We start from the raw sequence: 26,792 nt of genomic DNA, 5'->3' as shown, positions 1-26,792 counted from the left end.
GCTCATGCCAACCTCTTTGGCCACATGTCCTGCTTCTTTTCTGCTTATGACTGTGCTCCAGTCTTATTAAACCATGGACTGTACCCTCAAAAGACCATGATTTTTCTTGTCTTTGTCTCTCTGGACAGCCCTTTTCCCTTTTCTACCTGGTAAGTTCTAGCCACTCCTCAACTCAAGTCACCCCTCTTTCATGAAGCCTTCTTTGACATCCTTGTGACACCCAGTAATTCTTTAAAAGGCACTCTTTACTGATTTATAATCATCTGTCCTTACTTTGCTTCCTTAGCTGAAAGTGAATGAATTGAGGACATAGACACTATATCTTATTCAACATCATTTCTACAATATCAAGCACAAAACCTGGACCACAAAAACATTTAGCAAACTGAGGGTATCAATAAGAAATGTGCCCTTGGTGGCACAGTCAGTTAAGTGTCCGACTTCAGCTCAGGCCATGATCTCATGGTTTGTGGGTTTGAGCCCTGTGTCGGGCTCTGTGCTGACGGAGTCTGGAGCCTGGAGCCTGCTTCAGATACTGTGCCTCCCTCTATCTCTGCCCCTCCCCTGCTCGCACTCTGTCTGTCTGTCTGTTTGTCTCTCTGTCAAAAATATATAAACATTAAAAAAAAATTTAAAAATAAAGAAAAAAAGAAATTCTCCCTTTGTGGCACCAAATGAGATGTCTTGTCAAGGCAAGAGCTTTTTTTTTCTCTTTCAATTGAAATATAAAGTACAACACTGTATTACTTTCAGGTATACAATACAGTGGTTTGATATTTATATACATTGTAAAATGATCACCATAATAAATCTAGTTAACATCTGTCACTACACATAGTTAAAATATCTTTTTTTTCCCTTATGATGAGAACTTTTATGATCTACTTGGTCAGGAACATTCAAATGCACAATACAGGGGTATTGAGTAAGAAGGGATTTTGTAACTATAAACAAGTTAGGAAGATACACATTTTTAGGTTTGAGTCTAAATGGAATAATGACTCTCATTATTCTTAAATTACTGGCTTTTAAATAATAATAATTTATTTAAATATATTTGTCCTAACAGGATTTTCCTATTAACTTTATACATTTAATGTTGGTCACCAATAATTAAAACAATAACAAATTAGGTCTTCTCATGCTGATTTTTGAGGGGTTTTTTTTGACAGTGTATAGGAACCAAGGCAAAAAACACTGCAAACATAGTAATATACAGGGAAAAAAACATGCTAAATGTGAATCCACTTGAAAACCTGCATTTAATAAATGAGTAACATACAATAAAGCGAGCATGTTATTACTATATAGATGGGAGAATTTAAGTATCTCTTTAACTACTTTTTAAATTTTTGTTTAAATCTAAGTTAGTTAACATATAGTTTAGTAATGATTTCAGGAGTGGAATTTAGTGATTCATCACTTTCATCTAACACCTAGTGCTCTTTCCAACAAATGCCCTCCTTAATTCCCATCACCCATTTAGCCCATTCGCCCCCTCCCCTCCAGAAATCCTCTGTTCTTTGTATTTAAGAGTCTCTTCTGGTTTGCCTCCCTCTCTGTTTTTATCTTATTTTTCTTTCCCTTCCCTTATGTTCACCTGTTTTGTTTCTTAACATTCCACAGATGAGTGAAACCATATAATACTCATCTTTCTGTGACTGATTTATCTCACTTATATAATATATTCTAGTTCCATTCATGTGGTTGCAAATCACAAGATTTCAATCTTTTTAATTGCCAAATAATATTCCACTACACACACACACACACACACACACACACACACACACACACACCACATCTTCTTCATCCATTTGTCCGTTGATGAACATTTGGGCTCTTTCCATAATATGGTTATTGTTGATAGTGCTACTATAAACACATGTGCATGTGACCTTTAGAATCAACATTTTTGTATCTTTTGAACAAAACCTAGTAGTGCAATTGCTGAGTCATAGTTTAGCTCTATTTTAATTTATTTTTTAATGTTTATTTATTTGAGAAAGAGAGATAGAAAAAGAGAGAGAAAATGAGTGGGGGAGGGCAGAGAGAGAGAGGGAGACACAGAATCTAGAGCAGGCTCCAGGTTCTGAGGTATCCGCACAGAGCCCAATGTGGGGCATGAACCCACAAACCATGAGATCATGACCCGAGGCAAATTTGTATGCTTAACTGACTGGGTCACCCAGGCACCTCTCTATTTTCAATTTTTGAGGACACTCCGTACTGTTTTCCAGAGCGGCTGAACCAGTTTGCATTCAGTTTGCAACACAAACATGTTCCCCTTTCTCCATATCCACACCAACATCTGTTGCTTCCTGTTAATTTTAGCCATTCTGATCAGTGTGAGGTGGTATCCTATTGTAATTTTGATTTGTATTTCCCTGATGATGAATAATGTTGAGCGTCTTTTTATGTGTCTTAGCCTTCTGGATGTCTTCTTTAGAAAACTGGTTGTTCATGTCTTTTGCCCATTTCTTCACTGTATTATTTGTTTTTTGGGTGTTAAGTTTGATAAGTTCTGTACAGATTTTGGATACTAACTGTTTATCTTATAAGTCATTTGCAAATATCTTCTCCTGTTCTGTTGGGTGTCTTTTAGTTTTGTTGATTGTTCTCTTTGCTGTGCAGAGTTTTCTATCTTGATGAAGTCCCAATAGTTATTTTTACTTTTGTTTCCCCTGCCTCTGGAGACATGCCTAGTAAGAAGTTGCTGTGGCTGAGGTCAAAGAAGTTGTTGCCTGTTTTCTCCTCTAGGATTCTGATGGTTTACTGTCTTACATTTAGGTCTTTTATCCATTTTGAGTTTATTTTTGCTTATGGTGTGAAAAAGTGATCTAGGTTCATTCTTCTGCATGTTGCTGTCCAGTTTTCCCAATAACTGAAAAGACTGTCTTTTTTCCTTTGTATATTCTTTCCTGCTGTGTCAAAGATTAGTTGGCCATACATTTGTGGGTCCATTTCTGGGTTCTCTCTTCTGTTCCATTGACCTATGTGTCTGTTTTTGTGCCACTACAATACTGTCTTGATGATTACAGCTTTGTAATACAGCCTGAAGTCTGGAATTGTGATGTTTCCAGCTTTGGCTTTCTTTTTCAACATTACTTTAGCTATTTGGTGTCTTTTGCAGTTCCATACAAATTTTAGAATTGTTTGTTCTAGCTCTGTGAAGAATGCTGGTGTTATTTTAATAAGGATTACATTGAATGTATAGATTGCTTTGGGTACTATCAACATTTTAAAAATATTTGTTTTTCCAATCCATGAAAATGGAATATTTTCCATTTCTTTGTGTCTTTTTCAATTTCTTTCATAAACTTTCTATAGTTTTAGAGTATAGATCTTTTGCCTCTTTAGTTAGGTTTATTCCTAGATATTTTATGGTTTACAGAGTAATTGTAAATGAGATAAATTCTTTGATTTCTCTTTCTGCTGCTTCATTATTGGTATATAGAAATGCAACTGAACTCTGTATGTTGATTATCTATCCTGCTACTTTGCTGAATTCATGTATCATTTCTAGTAGTTTTTTGGTGGAGTCTTTGGGATTTTCTACGTAGAGTATTATGTTGTCTGTGAAGAGTGAAGATTTGACTTCTTCCTTGCTGACTTGGATGCCTTTCACTTCTTTTCATTGTTTGATTTCCAAGGTTAGGACACCCAACACTATATGTTGAACCACAGTGGTAAAATGGGACATCCTTGTTCTGTTTATTGAACTATTTTTAAAACTCTTAAATGATTGCATGTTAAATGAGTGTCTTAAAATAGAGGTGCTATTGATGTTTTGGAACATTTCAAAGAAGGATAAAGCATAGTCACAAAGTAAGCAACAAGGGACGGAGCTTGCACAAAGCAGATGTTCTACCATTTGCTGAATTTTTGTTAATACCAACAAATGTCACTTTTTGCATTGAGAAAAAAATAAGATTGATCTTCCTTACTGGTAATTTTTTGCAAATAATGCAAATGAACAAACCTCTCCAACGTTAGGGATGATCTAATGTCATAAATAAAAAGAATGCAGCTTTATTTTAAAATGCTCCTTATCATCTCTACTTATAACTTTATTCTTTGGCCCACTAGGACTATTCTTTACTTAATACTTAACTAGAGTTGAAAGTGTTCTCTTTCTTAAAAAACCTGGAGCAATATATATTTAACAGATGGCTTCTCTCTAGTCTACTTTAGTAACCTTCTAAATAATATGTTTCTTCTAAACCGTATCTATGAAGCACCTTTCTCTGTGAGAATTCTTCATTGTATTTTTGTTGTGTTATTTTTCAATATCAAGAAATTCTTGACCCAAAAAGGGGTCTTTTTTCCATAAGTAAAAATTCTTCAAATTCAGTGGAGTTTTTTATATAAACTCTGTGAATAGTTTGTCATTTTTTCCCCTTTCTCTGCTAAAGAAATTGGGTGATTAAAAAATAGGCAAATAGATAATTGATGATATCAGGAACTTGCCTTCTGATATTTTCCTTATTTATCATTATATTACCATATATTTTAAATATTCTTTACCAACCTAAATAGCTAAATTCATCTTTGATCCTGCTGGCCATGTTGTATGAATTTGACATGGGCTCCCAGGCTCAGTGTCAAGAGGCATATGCTTTAAATTATTTTTCCAAAATGGCTGTTGATCAGGTTGTGAATATTGTCTTATGATTTATTCCTGGTTTATCAAGAAGAATATCATATTTGAAAGTACAGCCAGGGTTGCAATCAGGGTAAAACAACTTTCTCCCCAAAAGAAGCTAAATTGACTATAGGAGAATATTTCTCTATAGTCTTAGCCCCACTGGCTATATGCTTTCCTGAGTGACTCACTCCAAACTAATTAAGCTTAAGCTTTGGAACATAATTCATTCCAGTATATAATGAAATGTGAACCATTTAGGTGTGTGTGTGTGTGTGTGTGTGTGTGTGTGTGTGTGTATTGATCCAGTAGAGTCATTTCAAAAAAAGTAATAATGGTGAGTAGAATCACAGATACAAAATTGGAAAGCACCTTAGCAATGATCTAAACAGATTCTTTAAGAATCTCTTATTACCATTCCTTACCAGTGGTGGCCCAACCTCTGTACAATTTTACTAACATAATCTCATTCTTTCCAGCACTTTCTTATCCTGAGTAAAATCTTACCTCTTAGTCCACGATTCCTTAAACCAAGAGTTAACCAACCTTAACCAATCAAAAAGTAAGAGTCCTGGAAGTCCCTGTTTTAATGGGCAATATTTTTGTCTATAAATTTCTTTTCTTGGTTTCCATCATGATTAGTACAATGAGATGGAGGAGACTGAAAGGGTCCAGGAACTAATGCTGATCTCTTAGAGCTGGAAGATGGACCTGCTACAAACAAGAGGGTGTGGGAGCATTTTCTAATTCAGCAGGCAGAACACAGAATCTGAGCAGAATGAACAACAAGTGATACAAAGAAGTCTTTGCAGGATGTCAGAAGCAGGGATACCCATGACATTCTTGATATCTAAAGACACATATATTCAGACTAGCATCACAAACTGAAAATGGTGATATTTTGACTACATTGGCAAAGGTTATGTCTCAATTTTGAAAACTCAAGACTATTTTTAGAAATATAGATTTTTAGAGGACTGTATTTGTGTTCTTTGAAATTATGAGGAGTCTAGAAAATTTCCACAATAATTTGAATTCTGTCCACTAACGATTTTTTTTTTTTGAGAGACAGAGAGAGAGAGAGAAAGAGAGGGAGAGCAAGGGAGGGACAGAGGGAGAAGGAGAGAAAGAATCTTAAGCAGGCTCCGTGCCCGATGTGAGCCTGACATTGGACTGGATTTCACCACTGTGAGATCATGACCTGAGCCTATATCAAGAGTCAGACGCTTAACTGACTGAGCCACCCAGGCACCCCTATTAACTATCTTTAACTTCATCTTCTCATAAAGTTTCTTTCACTTTCTCCTAAAAATCAGACACACTGACAAACTGTGAGTCAATTGAGGTAGATTAGTTCCATTAATAAAAGGAGTTTGCTCATAACCCTGGTGACTAGTGTTCCCTGCAAAGACCGTGTTGCCTTAAAAAGATTTTCCAATTGTTGAAAAATATTTTATTACACTAGAAATTCAACACAGTATTGAAGTGACTAGTGCTTTGATTTGTAAGAAAGGTCAGGATGATGAGACACTGGAAAGAATAAGGAGTCAAGGAACTGGAGTTCTTGTCCTGCCTTTGTCTCTAGCTCTTTGTGTCACCTTTGGTCACACAGAATATTAGAATCCATGAATACAAAGGATACTGAAAGAGACATCTGGTTTACCACTGTGGCCAATTTAGGTTTCTCTCAAACTATAAAGTTTGTTTAAGCCAGTACCTATAGGATCATAACAGCAGCATTTTAGAAACAGTATAAATAATCTTTCCCCAAGGAGCTATTGTGGAGGTAATCACATCTGTGAGGAGAAAAGACATTATCTTGCCTTCACATTCTTTCTTTCTTTTTTTTTTTTTTTTTTTTTTGTATTAATGATTGGGCTTTAAAAGACCCACAAAGAGAATGCAAACAATAACATTTAAGAGGGAAATCATACAGGAAGGACATTGCTCAGTTGCCTAAGATGAATACTAAGATTGAGAAGGAGATAGGGGCTTAGGTTGTTTATATATTTTTGATTAATTCAGATTTTTATCTTCTACTGACTACACTGTTTGTAAATATACATTACAAATAAATACACTTTGTCTTGTTACCAGACAAAAAATGCGTTTAAAAGAAGATGGTGGTTGGGAACAATGTGTCTTTATGTTGGCATCTCTCACATATCACCAAATAATGGGTTGGTAGACACTTGGGAAAGGTGGTGGACATAGGTAAATAGGCCAAATTAGAATTCCTTGGGATTAATGGCAATTTTAGGGCACCAGAAGTTGGAAGATTGACCTTTTGCAAAGATTTACTCAGTAAATACAATTTTATCATACTTCATGACTTGAAGCCAAAACCTAAGCAATACAAATCTGGAAATCTAAAAACTTATTTTTGTATCAGTCAGCAAATAGTGGCCCCTCCTATGCATAATGGCACTGTGTCAAAACATCGTTCACTTCCAGTTATACACTGGAATATAGGAATGGAATAGTTCTTAAAATCTTTAAAATATTAAAGTCAAAGATTCTTTTTGGTTAAGTAGTCAACACCATCCTGAAAAAATTGACTCCATAAATGGTTTTAAGACAAATAATTAAGATTCATTGATATTTGGGCAAATAAAATGGTTGTCAACTTTTACAACTCCAATTTTAAAAGTTGGTGGTTATAAGACTTACCTTTTAATAGGGAATGATGAAAAAATCACATTCTATGTCATTTTCTTTTGAATAGAGTGAGAGAATGAGGACATGATTGATGTGAAAGTGAAAAAGCTAAATGTGTTAATTTATTTTAATTAATTTCATGTCAATCAATTGTAGGACCATAAACCATTACTTTTTTAGTGAGGGTTTTAGAATATTCAATTGCAAATAGATTCTTTTTTAAAGGTGAAAGTAAAAACAGGAAATAATTGGAGCTAATTAGTCCAAGTCTTACCTGAAGTTGCTTTTTGTTCTCTTTTCTTCTCTATTCTCCCTGAAATAAGAAGTGCCAGGTCAGTTACAGAGTGGGTCCATGAGCACAAGCTACAACTAAAAGGAAACCCCATTTATAGCAATTTCCAAACATAATCACTCCTCAGCTGTGTCCAATATGCTTCTAGAGATGACGGGGCATGGGCAGAGTTGAAGAGGATGAAAAGTGCTCTCAAACCAATTTATGAAAGCTAACAATAAATGAGGATGCATGAAATAAAATATGCTGTTGGGTTTTAAAAATCTTGTTAGTAAGAGCCATTTACTCCACAATAAGCTTACAAGGATCAAATTCCCACAGTATGAACTGTGAGGAGAAACACCTGAGTTAAATAAGATCAAGGTCTCTTACAACCTACTTGGCGAGATAAAAGACAGAGAATGCAATATGAAATGAGTTGTGCCCCAAAAGGTACAAAATATTTAAAGATATAAGAGGATGAAGTGATTATTTAAAAAAATAAAGGGGTGTCCATGAAGTTAAGGAGAAAATGATATTTGATTTGGACCTCAAAATATACATGTGATCCGGGGAGTTTGAAACAGGGAAAGTTCTGATGATCAGTAAGAGATAGTATGGGTTATATAGGGCAAGGCTATTTGGGCTAGTGCCATGTTTTTTTGGTTTTTTTTTTAGGGATTAACACACCCTTTTAATATGCTTTTAAATATTTTTAAGGTTTAAAAAAGTGTTTAAAGTTTGTAATTCCTAGTAGGAAAACATTATCTGAATGAAGACCCTAATGGCAAACCACTATAAAATGTCTCAGTTGCATGTGGGGCAGAGGGGTAAGGGATTATCTTCACAGCACCCCAGCTTTCTCCACGAGAAGGTCAGAGGTACACTGGTTTGTATTATTGCGACATCCAATAGGTGATTGAAGTTGCTTTTCCTTCAGCAAGGGCTTTATTTGTCAGAAGGGCATTATGCTTGACCTCCAAATTTGGCTGATAATTTACCGATGAGATTCATAACCTTTGGGTTGCTCTGATATTTTGACATATTTGCTGGGTTCTGGGCCACATCCTGGAAGGCCACCATAACTTCTGGAACCTGCATGGCTGCGAGAACCTCTGGGTCACTAAGAATTTCATTGAGCCCAGGCATTCCTGCCATTCCAGGCATTCCTGCTATTCCAGGCATTCCCCCTGCCATTCCAGGCACGCCTCCTGGAAAATTGCCAGGCATTCCCCCAGGAAAGCCACCTAGGAAAGAACCATACTGAGCTCCTGATTGTCATCTGGCTTCTTCCTCCCTCTGGGCTCTCTCATGTTCTTCCCGAGCCTTCTTTACCCTTTCTATTCTTTCTTTGACCTCTCGCTCTTCATGTTTTCGCTCATACTTTCTCCGATGTTCAGCAATTTTCTGGGCCCTCAGTTGATCTTCTTTCAACATCGCACTAACATCTACATCATAATCCTGTTTACAAGCAAGGGCAAGATCATGCGCTGCTTCTTCCCAATGGCCCAGAGGTCTGTGTGCTTTCCCTCGCCACTTGTAAGGCTGAGCTGAATCAGGATTTATTTCAATAGCTCTGTCACAGTCTCAGATGGCAGCATTTGGCTTCTGCAATTTGATGAAGACACTGGCTCTCTTGGCATGCAGAATAGCCAAGCAAGGATTCAGCTTGATGGCATCTGTGAACAAGTCAATGGCTTTCTGTAGTTCTCCATCATTTAGGGCATCAATGGCAGCCACTTTTTTGTCATTTGCCTGGTCCATCATTTCCTCGGTTATCTCTACATTTTCATCTCCCCCTCATTGTCAATTTCTAGATCACTTTCCTCACTTGATGGTTCGTCTGTCTTTATGTTTTCCCGCGCCTTCTATCAGTTTTTCTTCCTTGATATGGTCTTCTGATTTAGTTTTATGAGTAGCAGGTGGTATTTTACCCCCCATGCTCTCCACCCCCTCCCGCAGGAAGCTCATTTCCTCGGTGTGCAGAACGCTCGGGTCCTGCTTACACATTTTCACGAAGGCCCGAAGCTCGCTCACTTTGTGGGGGGTCCATGGTTCAGAGGCGGCGGCGAGTGGCACGCGGGGCTAAGGTTGCTGCCCGATTCCAGGCGCGGGTACTAGCTCAGCGTGACCCTGTGGAAGCGGGGAGCTGCCGCGAAGCAGAACAGACTAGGCTAGTGCCATGTTTAAAGCTTGCTTTAGGAACTATGGTTTTGCATAGATCAGTATCTCAGAGCTTAGGCAAGAGATAATGGACTGAGTATGGCAGCAGAAGGAAGGCAGGACTTAGAAGGCCCACCAGGGAGTTACAAAATGTGAAGTGCAAGAGATAAGTAAAGGTCAAGATGAACAGTTATCGAGGTGACTTTGGGCATGGTGATGCAATGTGGGGGAACAGTAAAATGTGATAGAGGCATGGGGATGACTGGTTCGGTTTTAGACTTACTGAGTTTGAAGTCTTCCAGAGACATGGGACCTGGGGAAGAGATCAGAATCTAAATTACAGATGCAGAAATGGTCCATTTTAAGAAGATGGCTGGAGCTGAGGCAGGGGAATGGGAGCAGAAAGGCAGGCAACACAGAAGGCGAGGCTGAGGATAGTGACCAAGAGAACAAAAATGTTACTTCTCTTCTGTGATGTAGAACCACGAGAAGACAGAAGAAGCAGAGATCCATGGAGATCAACAGAGCACAGAATCGTGTGCCACAGATAAATTTAGGAGGTGCAGTGGGGACTCATAGCATCCGAATCTGCTGGGTTCATGTGATAGTTGCTAGATTGTGGGAGAGCAGGTTTGGCAGAGCAGGGGTGGGGAACACAAGACACTCAGAGCCTGAGGAGTAGGGGGTGGTGAGGAAGATGGGGTTCAGGAAATGGCTTCTGGTTCATGAAATTTAGCAGCACACAAATGGATGAGATAGGACAACAGCCTGAGAAGAAGCAAAACCCAGGTTAGGGGGTGCTTTGTCATGGCTGCAGGCTTAGACAAGGAACTCTGCTCAGGGCACTGCTGTGCACCAACATCACTGTGGAGAGCCTTGCTTCTGTGATGGGCAAGTGAGGGCACCCTCTGGCCGTCATTTTCTTGTCACCTTTCAGTATTTCACAGATGGAGCCAGTTACTGAGAGTGTGTACGGTAAATGCGAGCGGCATGGAAACTTTATCTAAGTTTTTCTACCAGCCTTTCCTGTCTTCTAAAATCCTAAAATATAAGGTGGAAAATGTACAACCTTTTCCTCATGCACCCGCCAAAAGCGTAGCATTCATCTAACTGGCATCTTGATTGATGGCACATTCTATTTGGGTGATTTCCAGAGGTCTTGTTTGATACAATTTATTTCGATGATTCAAACAGACAAATGACATGAGTAGTCCACTTAAAGGCTTCATTCATTACCAAGTGCGATGGGGGTACCTCCTCATTTAAGTTTTTTTGATCAGGCAAGCAACTGTTTATCATTTGATTACAAATTACAACATTTTCTATATGAGAGCCTCAAATATTTTTACCAATTTAAAAAGTGTTATTTGAGTCCTGAATTATAAGATGTTTCAAGACAAACATCTCTTTGGAAAGTCTTGAATTTGCAGAAGAATGAGTGATAAATTCTGAAAGGTGACAATAAGAGTACTGGGGATCAATAATATGGTGTGAGACTCTGTCTCTAAGATACTCCCAATGACCTTTGTTTTTCTTCCTCCTGGTAACTGTGTCCTTGTGTGGTCCCCTCCCTTACTGATGTAGACTGACTTGTGTAATCAAGAGGAATTTGCAGAAGTGGTGGAATGTGACTTCCAAGGTTGGGCCTTAAAACCATTGTGGTTTCCATCTTGCTGTCTCGGGTCATTCTCTCTGAGGAAGACAGATAATGTGTTACGGGGACATTCAAGTAACCCAATGGAGAGGCCCAGATGACAAGGAACCGAGGCCTCCTGCCAGCTGTCAGCATCAACATGCCAGGCTCACGAGCAGTCACCAGCCTCAGTCAAACCTTCGGATGGCCACAGCTCCGGCCGACTCCTTGCCTGCCGTTTTGTGGGAGGCCTTCCCCAGAATCATCTAGTTAGCCACGCCAGAGAAACTGTGTGAGATGCTAGATGGTTTTGTTTGTTTCAGCTGCTAAGTTTGGGGTAAACTGTTATACAGTAATAAATAATTTTATTATGAAAGTCTGGGTTAGTTTATCACTTCTTACACCAACAGGGATGTGACTTGTGGCAAATCAGTCCGTTTCCCTGACTTTCTCTCTGTAGAGTAAGGATCAGAGCCTGCTTCTCTGGAATGTAGTGAGGAGTAAATAATTCCAAGCCAGCAAGAAATGGAATCTCACATGAGATATTGGGGTGCGATGTTTGAGAAGGGAGGCTGGAAGGCCTTGCAGTAATGGTTTTTCACTGAGACCTTAAGCAGTCCTCTGCCCCTATGTTGTATGCCAGGGCTCTGTAAACTGTAGAGTGCTGTCTAAATGCTACTTAGTAGTTTTATGATGTTATTAGTTCTGTGATAGGAATCAATTTAGATACCCCTTCTTAATTACATATGCACTAGACTGCAAACTAGAAAAATAAAAACTAGTTAAGACAATATTGTATTGATTAAGGGACACAGAGAAAGTACTGCTTAACTGGAGATGACCCTCTAGGTTTCTTGTTTAGTCCTTTCATCTTGCTCCAAATGAGGGTGATCCTGCCCCTCATTCTTCCAGTGTGCCTTCATCCGAAGAGGTGGTTCTGGGGGCACCTGGGTGGCTGAGTCAGTTAAGTCTCTGACTCTTGGTTTCAGCTCAGGTCATAATCGCATGGTTTATGGGTTTGGGCTCCTCATTGTGCTGACAACTCAGAGCTTGCTTGGGATTCTCTCTCTCTCTCTCTCTCTCTTGCTCTCTGCCTCCTTCCTGCTCATGTACTCTCTCTCTCTTAAAACAAACAAACAAACAAACAAACATTTAGAAAAAGAAAAAGATGATTCTGACCCCCATATCTCTAGCTCTAAAATCTACCCAGATTTTAGGCCTACTGGAAATCTCCATCTGTGTTTCATATGGCACTACAGCACATGTCCTGAACTGAAATCATTGTATGTGCCTGCAGGACTGCTCGTCTTTGGAGATGTCCTCCAGTCTGCTCACTGCCCAAAAATAAAGCCTCAGAGTCACCAGCTTCTCCCTTTCACTCAATGTCCACACCTAATATGACCCTCACCCCCCTCCATTCTCTCTCCACAGGCCCTTGGAGCTACACTCTCCTTTCTCACTGCCACTGTCTGAGTTCACAAACGTGATACTAACTTTCTTCCTGGGGTTATTTTCTACACGCCTGTAACTGATTTCATTGATTTTATGGGTGGCTTTTCTGTCCTTGAGCCGGATCACTACTAAAGATTAAAATCCACATGCCCTAATGTGAAATTTACGACCCTGGAAGATTCGGCCACAACCTACAGGCACCATACAGAACACTGATCAGTTACGCCAAGATTCCCCCCTCCCATCCCAACTCCCAGTGCAAGCTGTGCCTGCTCCCTGGAATGTCCCAACATGTTGGTCCTGCCTATCAGAACTCTCTGTTCATCCTTTAGAGCTGAGTCAGGAGCAGCTCTTCTGTGAAGTCTTCTGCTTGTGCCACCCCAACTCTCCACTCCCTGCAGAATTAATCACCCTTCTGCTAGGCTCGTTCACCCCTTTATTTATACCTCTGCCATAGTCCTAACTCCAGTGTTTGGCTCATAATTAATTGCAAGTGTGTTTCCCCAACTGGCCTCTGTTGGGGCAAAGGGTGTGTATCTACACCTCTCTGTCTCCTTATGCTATGTAGAGCCTTGGACACAAATGCTTGGGATGGAGTCTGCACACACAGAGAGCTATGAAAGGCCCTAGCCCTCCTTAAAATGCTAGAGAACATGAAGCGAATTTTAGCACTGCTAACACCAAGTGCAAGTACAGCCCAGAACAGCGCTTTTACCGGTATTTACATTAACAACTGACACCCTAGAAAACTACTATATTAGAAGAGTGGGTGATAAAATAACAGAGAGGCTTTCAGAATAATGAACATGCATGTTTCCTTAGTTGTGCTTTATTTTATCACAGATTCTAGTTTAAAAACAAAACATCAAGGTATGGTTTACACGTTACTTCTCTTGAAACCTGGATGCGGCACTCCTCCTGTGAGAATAAAAATGGCCAGTAATCTCATAAAAATGGAATTTGTCGGAGAAAACTTTTCTTCTGAGAAAATATTTTTAATTGAACATTAAAATTCCACCTGTCATGACTACTTATTTATATAAATGGAGCTTTGATATTTTTAAAAGCTCTTTTAGACCTGGAGTTGTTGATGTTGTTCCATGGAGGATTTTTAAATATATATCAGTTTATAGTACAATTCTGTACCTCAGTCCGGAAGCAGCACCTTAGTCACAGTGACAGATTCTGATCTTTTAAAACCATGAGAACATAAACGGCAATCCAGTGATGTCTCACCAATAATGAGGAGGGATGTTTGTATGACAACTCATATTTTATGTCACTTCTAATGGAAAGGAAATATATATGTGTGTGTGTGTGTGTGTGCAACAAACGGTAGGATCCTGAATGAGACCTTATATATTCATATTTTGTCTCATTACAATCAGTAAGCAGGGATCTTGGTATAGTAATACCCAAATCAGCAATAGTTTTTTAATATATAGACAAAGGCATTTTTTTATTACCCAAAAGCACATTCTGGAGACCACTTTTCTCCTGCCCTATGGAGCAGGAACAGAGAAGCTTATATACATACATACATATGTGTGTGCACATATATGTATGCATATGTAGGTACATGCATATATACATACATGTATGTACACATGCACTACATTCATGTATAGGTGATACATATGTGCTGTATTTTTATACTCAGATATAGTCTTGCCTCTGAAATATACTTTCTTCTATCTGCTTCCATCTTTGTATAATAAAGTCTGTCGAGGAATCTTATCAAGCTTCCTTCACTGCACTACCAATTTCTCAGTAGCCAATTCTGAGTTCGTGTTCCCTTGCAGGCATTTTATCTGCCCTGCGCTGAGGTATGATTAATCACATCCTGTTGCTAGGATACCTGAGAATGTTCATTTATGTCCGATGTTGCTTTGGCAAAAGGCACTATGAAGAAGGCATAGAATCATGACAAGGAAAATTACTGTGCACATGTTACTTATTTAAAAAAAAAGGTGGAGGGGTTGGGGCAAAAGAGAGAAATATAACGACCCGATAATATAACGCTAATGCCCATGAATTTTTTAAGATCGTTTTTGTTTCACGAGGATTTTAATGGGAAAACACTGGCAATATTTTTGGATAATGAGAATCTGTAGTACTTCTATACTTTTGAGCTAACAGGAAAAAAGAAGGCAGTAAGATTTTAATCTTGTTTACTTTATAGGGTCTAAGAGAGGAAGGGGCTTTAAGATTTACTCACTTCAAATGCCCCAATTATAGACAGGATAATGAGTTTACAGTGCTAGCTGATTTGCAGAGCCAGCCCCAAAGCCAGGCCACCACCACTGCCCACCGCCATGTTTAGCTATTTTAACGCAAGACTTAGTAGAGAAAAGTGGTCTCCAGAATGTGCTTTGGGGTAATAAAAAATACCTTTGTCTATATATTAAAAAACTATTGCTGATTTGGGTATTAATATACCAAGGATCCCTGCCTACTGATTGTAATGAAAGAGAATACAAATATATAATATAAGGTCCACCTAAATGCAAAATGTTCTTAGTCAATTTCTTCCCGTGGAAAACATGATCCAGGGAAAGGAGCACGGTCTTCGAGTTAGATGGACTGACTTCTCATCGTAACCACGGATACCTATGAGCTATGTGACTCTGGGATGAAACAGAATATCTTCTCATTACAGGCTTCTTTTTGTTCTTGCTCCTCCTCTCCTTCCTCCCTTCTCGCTCACGTATGTGTATGTACACAAGACATCTCTCTCTATCCATCTCTGATATTTGGACTAAAGGCAAAAACAATTTGAGTTTTACTTCCATTATCATTTCCAAGTGACACTACCTGAGTGCTATTATTATAATGGTGCTAATAATAGTAGCTAATGTTTATTAAGCAATGTTTATATGCTTGTCATTGTTATATTATCCATATATGGATTAACTCAATTTAATTTCACATATTATAAGGCTTTGCAAATATACCCATTTCAGGTAAGGAAGCTGTGTAAAAATTTGGTTAAATAATTTTGCCAAATCATTACCTGTTAAGTGCAAAGTAAATAATGAGAAGGTAAAAGAATAGTTTGGTCAAAGGGTAGGGAAGAGTAAAAACTGGGGTATCCATAAGATATATATAATCAGTCCCTAGGTTTTCAGGGTTGCCTGAATAAATTATTTTGTTAAAAACATTTTAGCAGATTTTTTTAGTAGCTATTATTTATCAAATGATGTGTTTGAATGACCGAATGACTTAACTGCTAAGTACCTAATCACAATGTTTCAAGAGCAGCATACCAAAGACCTTCAGATTTTGTATATATATACACATATATATACATAGTAGTTTTGTATATATATTTGTATATATATACATATATATACATATATATATATATATATATATATATATATATAGTAGCATAGCATTTATTAGTACTTATGATGAGTTGGGCACTCTTTGCAGTAATTCCATGGTAGGTAATGATGTCCATTTGCCAGTGGAGAAAGCAGGCTCAGAATATTTTTTGTAATAGTCACAAGGTTCCAGTCAGTGGACGGTTGGAATATGAGCACAGAAATTTTTACTTCTTCTGAGCTCACTGGCTGTGGTGATTAGGGCAGTCCTGTGGATGGCGAAGAGCTCAGGTCTGCAGCTTTGGCTACGTAATCAATGTGGGATGCTGGGCACATCATTTAATCTCTCTAAATCATATTGTATTCATCTGGAAATGAGGGTAAGAGTAGTTCCCACTTCATAGGGTCATTGTGAGGGTTACACAAAATGATGTTTAATAATAATCCTAAATATTTTAAGTACATCTCATGCAATCGTGTGTATGATGCCCTCACTTCAGTGCTTAGGACACTACCACACACAGTATTGCTAGGTGCTTCTCCTTATAAACATTCCATGTCAGGTGGTCCCTGGTAACTGCTAAGTACTTAATATTCTCAAGGTCAATGGCTGCATTTACACAAATATTATAAAGGTCCAGCTTTGAGAGTTTCTTGATACTTTTACCATAACCTCTCTCTTGCCTTCCCTTAGAATTTCTAAGAAAGAAGTGGCTTTCCATTTTATAAAACCCCTTTCCTTTGTCCTTCATGTCCGAACTCTTTCACAAATACAGCTGGGTTTGATGACACACAATTGACAATGCAAACCTCTCTCCAATTATGAGCTAAGCTAATAGGATCTTAGAATCGAGGGTTTGCGGTTTGAATCCCTACCCACATTTTGTATGAGTAGCACCTATGGAACTGTCCACAGTCTGGTATGTTCTAAATAGAAAAGGAGAGCTTTTCTAGAAATCATAAGGCCTCATTGCCACAACTTTCTCCTTGCAGCAAAGGTAGGACCTTGCATTAATAACTTGACTTTTCCAAGAACCAGTGTTCCTTTTAGTTAGATAGGTAGATACTACACTCCAAAAGAAATCATACAAACAGGGATTTGAGAGGATTGTAAGCCCTGTGGGGCAGGAACAGAGAAGCTTAACTGGGCCAATTCAAAGACCAATTGGTCTAAAGTGGTCTACATAGGACTGTAGAAACTGCATAGCTTCTGATTGGTCAATAGTATGCAAAGGCGGTGGGGCTTACTTTATCATATATTCCTGGATTAATGCTGATGCTGAAATGGCACTAGTCTTAGCAGACAACAGTGATGAGCCTCAGTATGATTGTGGATCCTCACACCCTCCTGCAGGTTTAGATAAACACCACTTGCTCTCCTGTCCGTTTCTATTTGGTCAGTTCATATGCTGCTGGGACGCCTAGGCAGAGAGGGCCATTATGAGCACACTGCATGCGGTGAGCTCCAGACAGTGTGACTGAGCTACAGAGACTGGCCCTTCAGAAACATATCGCTACTGATAGAGCTAAGCCTCCAAGGTTGACCATCTGCCTTGGCAGAGCTGACACTCCATCTGCACTCCCAAGCCCTGGGGTCTGCCATCCGTCACAGTGAGGAGAAAACCTAAGAACTGAGTGCTCAAAGACTTTTCCTGGACTGAGTGCTCTGCAAAGAGAGGGTAAAACTGGTATGTGAAACAGCAGTTTTATGTTGTCTTCGACAGTGTCAAGCACAGAATTTCTTCCCACTTAGATCCACCGGACAAGCACATAATTAATGTGACAAGCGATCCTTCCTTTCAGATTCCCCACATTGGTCCGGGTGAATTCAATCTTAGAGCAAACCTCTTGATATTCAAACCCTCATTCTGAGGCAGTCATTTTTGGCAGAGAAGTTTTTTGGAAGACCTTTAGATGTTAAAGTCATATTGGGGAAAAAAATACCCAGTGATTTCCAGGTTTAAATCTCTCTGCAAAATGGGAATGCTAGTTTTACTAATGTAGGCTTCAGCTCCTGACTAAAGCAGGGATGTGTATGCTTATACTCTACATTGTACGAAAACATGTTTCTGATAAGTTAGGCGTGCATAAGTATTTTAAATGACATAATATTCTAAATGTCTGCTGAATGTTCATTATGCAAAAGAAAGAAGAATGAATTATTTTGTAAAATAAAGAATCTTTTCATAATACGTTTATTCAATCCTGTGCTAGAATAAACATGACCTTATGTTAAGAGGTGGAGCTGAATTCCCTTCCTGTTGAATCTGTCCAGGCCTTAGCCACTTGAATGACACACTGAATATGCTAGAAATACTCAGCTTTTAGGTGTGGACTTTTAGAATCAGGTAGCTTCCTTTTCCTGGGTCTTTGGCTACTTGCTCTGGGAGAAGACGACCATGATGGAGAAGTCGGACTACCTTGAGACCACCATGCTATGAGGAAGCTCAAGCTAGCCACATGAGGAGGCCACATGAAAGGACAGCTGTCTGTGAACAAGAGCAGCAGCTAGCTCTTCCTGCCATCCCAAGCCAGGTGCCAGCTGTGTGGGAATGAAGAAACCATCTGCAAGTGGTTCCTTTAGCTCCAGCCACTTTAGCATGTGCCATGTGGATAAGGGACCAACTGCCTGGCTGAACCCTTTCCAAATTCCTAACTCACAAAGCTGCAAGCAAAATAAATGTCTGTTTTATGTCATTACGTTTTGGCATACATCTGCATGCAGCGATAGATAGTAAAAACAACTCCTTTTTCTGTTCCCAGAGAATATTTATTGATATACATACCTATCAATATATACCAGCATCCATTGCTATTTTTTCCTCCAAGAATTCACCGCTGTGCTAGATTCTTTCTTTCCTAAAATGGTTTGCTCAACTATACTATAAATATGTTCTATTACCCAGCAGTTTAGCATGTTAACTATTCTATTTAAAAAAAAACAGAATAAAATCTGTTATTATCAGGAGTGCGGTTAAAGTACAATGTATGTAGATTAACACATACTTCGGATTTCTAAGAGGTTGGCAATGTCACTCTATGTCCAGGTTACCAGTCAAAAGGAAAGTAGAGACTTGCCATTGAACTCACATCTTAGAACATATAAACCACCCACAGGGCACTCGTGTGAAACAACAGCATGTAAGTCTCCATCCAGGCATCTGAAGCTTCACTGTTGATGGTTAGGATTATATAGAAACCCTCTGAACTGAAACAGCAAAAAGATTCATCAGCAATTTCTGCTAAATAATTAAATATTATATTATTTTATTTCCCCCAGGTGGATTTCCTTTTAAAGGATAAACTGGTCGAATCTATGTTGAATTAACAGCGTTATTATTATGTAGGGTTAATTTTCTGTATGAAGGCAACAAGTGGAAACATTTCATTACAGAAGGTAATGACAGGAGTCCAATCAGCATCTATGCTTGTGAAGTCAGAGTTTGTTCACTTTAAATAGCAATTTATTTGGCTCACAGACACCCGATCCTGACCAGCTTTTCATCTGGAGGAAATGACCACATTTCATTGCTGTCTCTCCCATGCTCTTAATCATCACCTCATTAGGCTCGTGGAGAAAGCTGGTAGAGGCCAGAGGTGAGCTGGATTTTAGTCTTTGAGATGTCAGCATGGGTTTCATTTCCACTGGCCCTAAGTTTTTCCTTTTATTTTAATCTTTAAAAACTCCTCATCATACTCTTTTTTTCCTTCACATTGACCCACATCAAAGGTTTGGGCCTTAGACATTCGGGGAAGCTCTTATTTCACGGACTGAAGGAAGAAAATAAGAAAAGTGTGCTTAGATCAGTGGATATTGATTTACTGCTCTCAGGCATTGCAATGTTCTTTGTAATCTTGTGAAACTATCCTCTGTAAACTGGGTTGACTACCTGAGTTTACTAGAAAAGTTGTTAATTATCTAGTACATTTTATGTGTAGGAGAAGATGCTTACTGACATTCAGATACTTACAGGAGAAAGCAGAAAGAGAGCAAATGTTGAGGGCCTACTGCCTGACAGGCAGAAAAGTAAGCATTTTACATCTGCAGCGTGACCATAAAGAGGCAACAAGAAATTCACAGTCAAGGGCAGGGCCATAGAGAAGCCTGTAGCTTGGCTCAATGGGTAAGGGCTCCAGTGGGGAATGGACATGGGCCTTTACAAATATCAGAGTGGGAGACACTCAAGAGAGAAGAGAAATCACGATTGGAACATCTAATAAGCTATTTTCTGGTAAAATCTTTTATTGGTGTTCCATGTGAGATGCTGATTTCAGAAAAAGCAAACCAGGCCCCCTGACACAATGCCGTGAGGAGCTCCTTCTGATGCAGCTCATCCAAGAAGACAGGAAGTGGAGCACCCCAGGGAGTAGGTGGAGGTGAGCACAGGAGGGGCGTGGGGACACTGAGAAGACTCTCCCAACTGTCTTCAGCCACTCGAGGCCTCACAGTGTGGCATTCAGGAGGCAGGGGAGTAACTTACTAGCTTTATTGGCTGTGGCAGACACAGCTGAGCGCCTACCCTGCAGACATTTGCCCTCTCATTGCATGCTGGTACCCAACCCTCCTCTCACAAGACACCGATGCAACATGACTGATGTACACTAATCACTGTGGCCCTGCTTCCCTTGCTTTGGGTGGTAGTTTGACATTTCTGGCCAAGGACATGAATTCTGTTGAAGATTTTCATCAAAAGGTTTTCCTCGCCGATCAAAAGAGACAGATGGGAGAAAATGTTTCCTTTTCTTTCATTGGATATTGTCCCATCTGGGTTAGATGCCTGGAACATGAGGACAGAACCAATACACTACAAGGAAGACACAAGGGAACGCACCCCACGATGATGTCACCAAGGCTGCTGTAGTGTGGACCCTCCCTACCTCAGGATTTCTGGTTATGGGTTATTTAACACTCTCCCCACTTCTAAAAGTTAGAGCTTTTAGTTACTTGCAGCTGAATGCATCCTATATTCCACAAAGGCCAACCTCAAAATAATATTATTCCATGCTAAATAAACTGGGAATGCTAAATAATTATTTAGTTAGGTATGCTATGCTAAATAAAATAGACATTAAGCCTGATGAAAAAAGCATTGCCTTTAAGGTGGTCCCAGGAATGGTGGGGTTGAGAGTATTCCCCAGCCAGGCCCTGCATTTAGAAGGTCCACTCCTGCCCTCTTCCGGACACGTCACCTCCACCTAGGGGGAGGAGGGCCACGGTGTTTGCTCTGGGAGTCGATGTCTTGGAGTATATGTCATAAACAATGAGATATTTGAAAGTTCTGGGTTCAAATCCAGGATATAACATTTACTGGGTAATCTTGGGCGAGATCACCTTTCTGAGCCTGCACCGAGTACTTGGGAACCCAGAATTCTCTGGCCAATCACCCCTGAAGCCATGCAGGGTCCATATGGGCCTTCTTCCTAGATCTCCAGAGTCGGGTATACCACACCAGACTGCACCACTGGAGTGAAGCAGCACAGGGTATTCAAAGAATGCCTGGGGCTCACATGTGCATACAGACTGGTCCCAGTGTGTGTGCATGAAGCTGCTCACAGTGCAGGAAGGGATATGATAGAAAGGAAAGGTGGCTCATACTGGTTCTCTTGCCTCAGGTCCAGCAAGTAGAGGGGCAGGTCTGGCCTGATACAAACACCAAGGGTAGTTTCTATAAGAATGCCTGGAAATGATGGGCACCCATACCTTTTCATCGAAGTCTCACAATAGTCCAAGGAAAGGAAGGAAGAGGCATTTTACCCGCAGTTGATAAATGAGGAAACAACAGAGGCTCAGAGAGGTGGCCTGGAAGTGTTAGATCCTGGATTTGAACCAGAACTTTCAAATATCCCATTGTTTACTGCATATATTCCCTCAGATTTTATGTGATGGCACTTAATTTCCGTATGAAATCGACAGACACAGATTGATTTAAGTTATCCTTTTTATTTATTTGAGCAGTCTCCAGTTTCCTATCTCAAAAAAACCTAGCAAGGTCTATCTAAAGGGGTGAAATACAACTAAGTAAAGTTCAGTCAAATTTCTTTCTAAGTGAATCACCCTTACATTTATCTGTATATTAAAAAATTGACAAAGTCCTAATAAAATACTTTACTAGCACAAAATAAATAAAATAGGTCAGGGTTAGCCTTTCCTCATCTCATGGTATTATAGGATATAGATGATCCATTCTCGTTTTTATAAAATGTTCTCTGAAGTCTTTTGGAAATGGGTCAATTCTATTCTTTTTCCTTTGTTGTGCAAAATACAAGGTTTTTTTTTTTACATAAAATTATCTCAACTGGCTGTTTAGATAGCCTCAATCTGTCACTTTGATTTTAAATTCCCCAATTCACTATTTGCTACAATTTTTCTTAAAAAAAGTTATGAACTGATTTTCATAATTATATATATATTTTACATTTCTGGTTTTTTGTACTCTAGTTGAATCTATTGAACTGAAATCTGAGTGAGGGGGGTGAAGGGGAGGCCGGGAGGGTTATAGACCTTCACAGCATTGCTTTCCATCTTTTCTGGGGTAACTCTGGAAGGAAATGTCAGTTCCACGTGTGTATGACCTACTTATATACCCAGGGGCATCTAAGAGATTTCTCCCAGAGCCCTGAATATGTAAGGGAAACCCTCCATTGCTTGATATATGTCAAATATAAATAATGTGTAGAAAAAGGTATGTGTGTGTATCTAAGTATATATAGATATACAGATGTAGATATCTAGATCTGTATATTTATATCTATACACACATCTATATCTATATATACTTTTTTAACTGTTGTGATGTGGCCAAATATTTTGGGAAAAAAATCAAGACTGAGCATTAATAGACAGGTTGATCTCAGTTCTTGAGAAGCTGTTAGGAAACCCTGGAAAAGTGATAATAGATATATACAGAAAAGAGGCATTTCAAAGGGTGAAGCATAATGTCACAAAATCACACACCTGGAATCTAAGCGGTACAATGAAAAAAGAATGCAGGTTGTGAGCTTTGTCATTACTTTCACCGAGTCAGCACGGTGGAGCCAGGTTGCTGTCTCTGGCTTCCAAAAGTACCCACCCATCCAGACGCCACCATAATTATAGGCACATAGCACTCCTTTGCCTACGATTCAGAGCAGAGACTTTTGTTGTCATTGTTGTTATAGAAAGTGCTAATGGGCTTTGAACAAAATGGCAAGGTTAGCTTCAACTCAAGACAGTTCAAAATCTAGATTTTTGTCTTGGCATCCAAATGATGCCCGCATGGGGGGAATGGTGGTTGGTGCACATTTTTGTTTTTCTGCCACTTCAGAAACACTTGACAGAATTGCATGTGACACTATAAACATTTGAAAGAAGCGTGGAATGGAGAGGACTCTTCTGTTACACTGATCATGCCTCTGGTGATGATGGGCACCTTCGTTCTCTAGCTAGCCCCCAGAGACTTTTACTTAATCCCATATTCAATAGGACACTGCTTGGGGTGAGGATGGCACTCAAGGGTGCATGCTTCACCCTACAATGCACACACAATTTGAAATAGATTGCCAGCAGCTCAGGGGCAGGAGGGGAGGAGGCCAGACCTGCTGGGCTATTTGTCATCTCAAACATTTCAAGCACTGCCTACCACATAGCAGGGCACATGGGGATGTGGGCCCCCTGGCAAGATGTTTAGCCGTGCTACATACAAATACGGGCTCCAATGTCTAAACGTGGAGGGAGAGAAAGAAGAGCCACCACCGGGAACTGTTCTCCCTGTGTTTAAGCGACAGAAAACTCTTCAGTAAACATCTGAATGTTTCATCTTAAAGGCTACATAATTCCACGTAAATGGAATTAACATGCATAGCTATTAAGGAAGTCTGCATGTTAAGAACACCTCACAGCTAGCTGTCTTCAGTCTGAAGTAGGTCTGTTTTCAAAGGAATGCATGGGTGTTTGGGTTTTTTTAAATTCTAAAAAACCAAGGATCTTAGGTTTTTATGTTTGTCATTCTGCTATATTTCATGACCACTATGTGAAAATAAATATGTGTTAAAAAATACTAATGTAACGAGAAAGAAAATTTGCTATTAAAAACAAAACGAATGGTAGCAACTTATTTGCCTTCTAGGGAAGTGGCATTTCTGGGGAACACAGTTCTTGAGGAAAATTCCCTGGTGGTTATAAAAGTGAGACTCCTGGGATAGTTGGAGGGAGTATGGAGAAAAAGAAAGATGGATTTTTTTCTCTTTTTTCTTTTTTTGTATAATATAATAAGACAAAATAGGGAGCTGTTTGTCAATTTTTCTTGGGGGGGAGGTTAAACGACTCTGAAAAAAGTTTCGGAAAAAACAGTCTAACAGGGAAGGGAGGGGCCAGTGAATATATGAATATGTGATCAGTTGGGACCTAAGGAAGGCTATAACCAAAAAGAAATCCCATTTTAGGAAATGGCCAACAAATGTTCGAAACCACAGTAAGTACTTTCAATATTAAATTGTTTCCAACTCTGTGCTGAGCTGAACCCCATTCTATTGACCACCCCCATACCAACACCGCTTGGTGAGGCACGATACTATAGGGAGGCGGCCCGTGAACTGTATTTGAATGGATAGAGGTCAGAGAATGTTTTGTTCTAGGAGAGAAAACATGGAGTAGGATTAAGAATTTGACATAAAGAAAAAATGAAGAAGATGATGGCCGGAATAAATTATAAGCCCCTTGAGGTACAGAATATCGGACTTCACATAGGATGGTGGCGCAGTCTTAAAATAATGGGTGGCTGAAGCAGATCTGGATCTGCGCCACAAAATCCAAAGAAAAAAAGCATTAAGTGGCCAAGCCGGGGGAGGGCCTGCATTTGGATCCTCATTCTTCCCCTCCATAATTATATGATCTGGGCCAATTGTTTCTCTTCTGTGTTTCCATCTCCTCAAGTCCAAGATGGGAGCAACAGTGAACTATTAGAGTTATCACAAAATAAAAATAAATGTTGAGTATTATATTTTCAATAAATGCTGAATCTTAATTCATGACTCTCAAGCCATAATAAAATAAAAATCAATAGGATTCTTTAGAACTGTCAGGATCACACTCTCCCCAATATGGCTAAATTATTCACATATCTCCTACATTCATTATATACTGAGGCACCTTAACTGGTTGGTAAATCATATATTTTTATGTAAATTCAGTTGTCTTTTTTCATCAATTACATCTCATTCCAATTATTTGGACTTCTTATGTATATTTATTTGGTCATTACAAAGATAAAGTCATTTCTAAAAAGATTAAATAGGCCTCATTATACTTTGTAAATATCATGATTTCCAGGAAATCTCTATGGTTGGTGAATATGTTTCAGTCTTACTAATGATTATTTCTAACATAGCCTTACACTTCCTATGGTGGTTTCCGTTTCATGTGTCTGATCTCAATTGGTCTTGATCCCTCTGATTTTTTTTATTAAGACAAAATTTTCTACACTTAAAACATTAAATTCAAGTAGCAAGACCCAATTTTCTAATTGCCTTCTTGAAAGTAAAGTGGTATCATGGATCATTGCGTTACCTGATCAATATTTTCATAGTTAAGCCTAAGTTTCAAATTCATACACTCACCTATGGGAACGTGCATAGTTGGTTATTTGGCTGGTAATCTGTACTGGCACGTTACCACAACAGACTTTTTTTGAAATCCATTCTGTTCAATTTTGTTTAGAAGATTAAGCATCTCTTTGGAGAGCAAAACACCTAGATCAAAACTGACATTGCATTAAATTTACAGGGCGATGCTTTCTGGTTTGGTAGTTATGCTTTAATAATATTTTGTGGCAGTAACAACACACTACTGCCTGACATTTTCCTCCTCTTTAGAAATTTAAAAAGAAAGAGAGTAAAAGGAAATAAAAAGCTTTCCTGCCACAGGTCAAAGGAATTCAACTATGAACTCCATTTGGTCAATTTCAACAGAGGACGGGGTATAGGACCCAAGGTATTTCTTTTCCGCTTATCTATTTTTATGGAGTAATGGATTGTTTTGAGTGTTGCTAGCTTTACTTCCTATCTTCATTTTTCTAGGAGCCCTATGTACCCCCTGTAAAAGTTGAATTTAAAAAGGGTAGTTACTGCGTGTTTGGGGATGTTAAATCTAATATATTTAGATTGACGGGCCATGTGATTACTTCGGGAATACCTATCCAGTTTTTAGTTTAGTAAGCCTCTTTGCCCCCTTCATCATCTTATTGCAACAGCATGGTTTTGTACTGAAACTCAAGGCAGATTTTTTTTTATAATCTGTGAGAAAACAAGCAGCAAGTTATAACCCTTGCATATTATATTACTTTGGGGACTCTTTTTAAATGATCCATTTTTCTTTTCTCCTACACACAGAAGACTCTCAAATGTTTCCTTGCCCAACTTTCACTGCCTGCTCTCTCTCAACCTCAAACATGTCCCTACAAGGGATAATAATGAAGTGATGCTAAAAATACTATATATAGCACAAAAATTTGGGGGGAAATTAATCTGGAGAAAATAAAAGGAATAAAGAGACACAGGGATAATTTCTTCATGAAATACAGGTCTTGCCATTTAATCCTTAAATGATTCTTGACTGAAAGACCATCTAAATGCCAAAGAGCATCTTTTTAGCAGCTTTTTGGCAATATT

General features: G+C 39.1%; 1 protein-coding gene and 1 pseudogene across 1 annotated transcript in view; both read right to left on the bottom strand.

Moving 5' to 3' along the window:
- Positions 1-26,792, bottom strand: part of CHST9 (carbohydrate sulfotransferase 9) — a 184,330-nt gene that overhangs the window by 110,104 nt on the left and 47,434 nt on the right. The window contains exon 2 of the mRNA XM_029921951.1: positions 7,578-7,616. Within this exon, the coding sequence (XP_029777811.1) occupies positions 7,578-7,616 (39 nt within the window). The remainder of the gene's footprint in view (positions 1-7,577; positions 7,617-26,792) is intronic.
- LOC115278291 lies at positions 8,541-11,394 on the bottom strand (annotated as a pseudogene).

The sequence above is a fragment of the Suricata suricatta genome, chromosome 14 (genome assembly GCF_006229205.1).
Source record: "Suricata suricatta isolate VVHF042 chromosome 14, meerkat_22Aug2017_6uvM2_HiC, whole genome shotgun sequence".
Taxonomy (NCBI): Eukaryota; Metazoa; Chordata; class Mammalia; order Carnivora; family Herpestidae; genus Suricata; species Suricata suricatta.
Note: the sequence above shows the minus strand (reverse complement) of the source record. Positions and strands in the feature narration are given on the sequence as shown.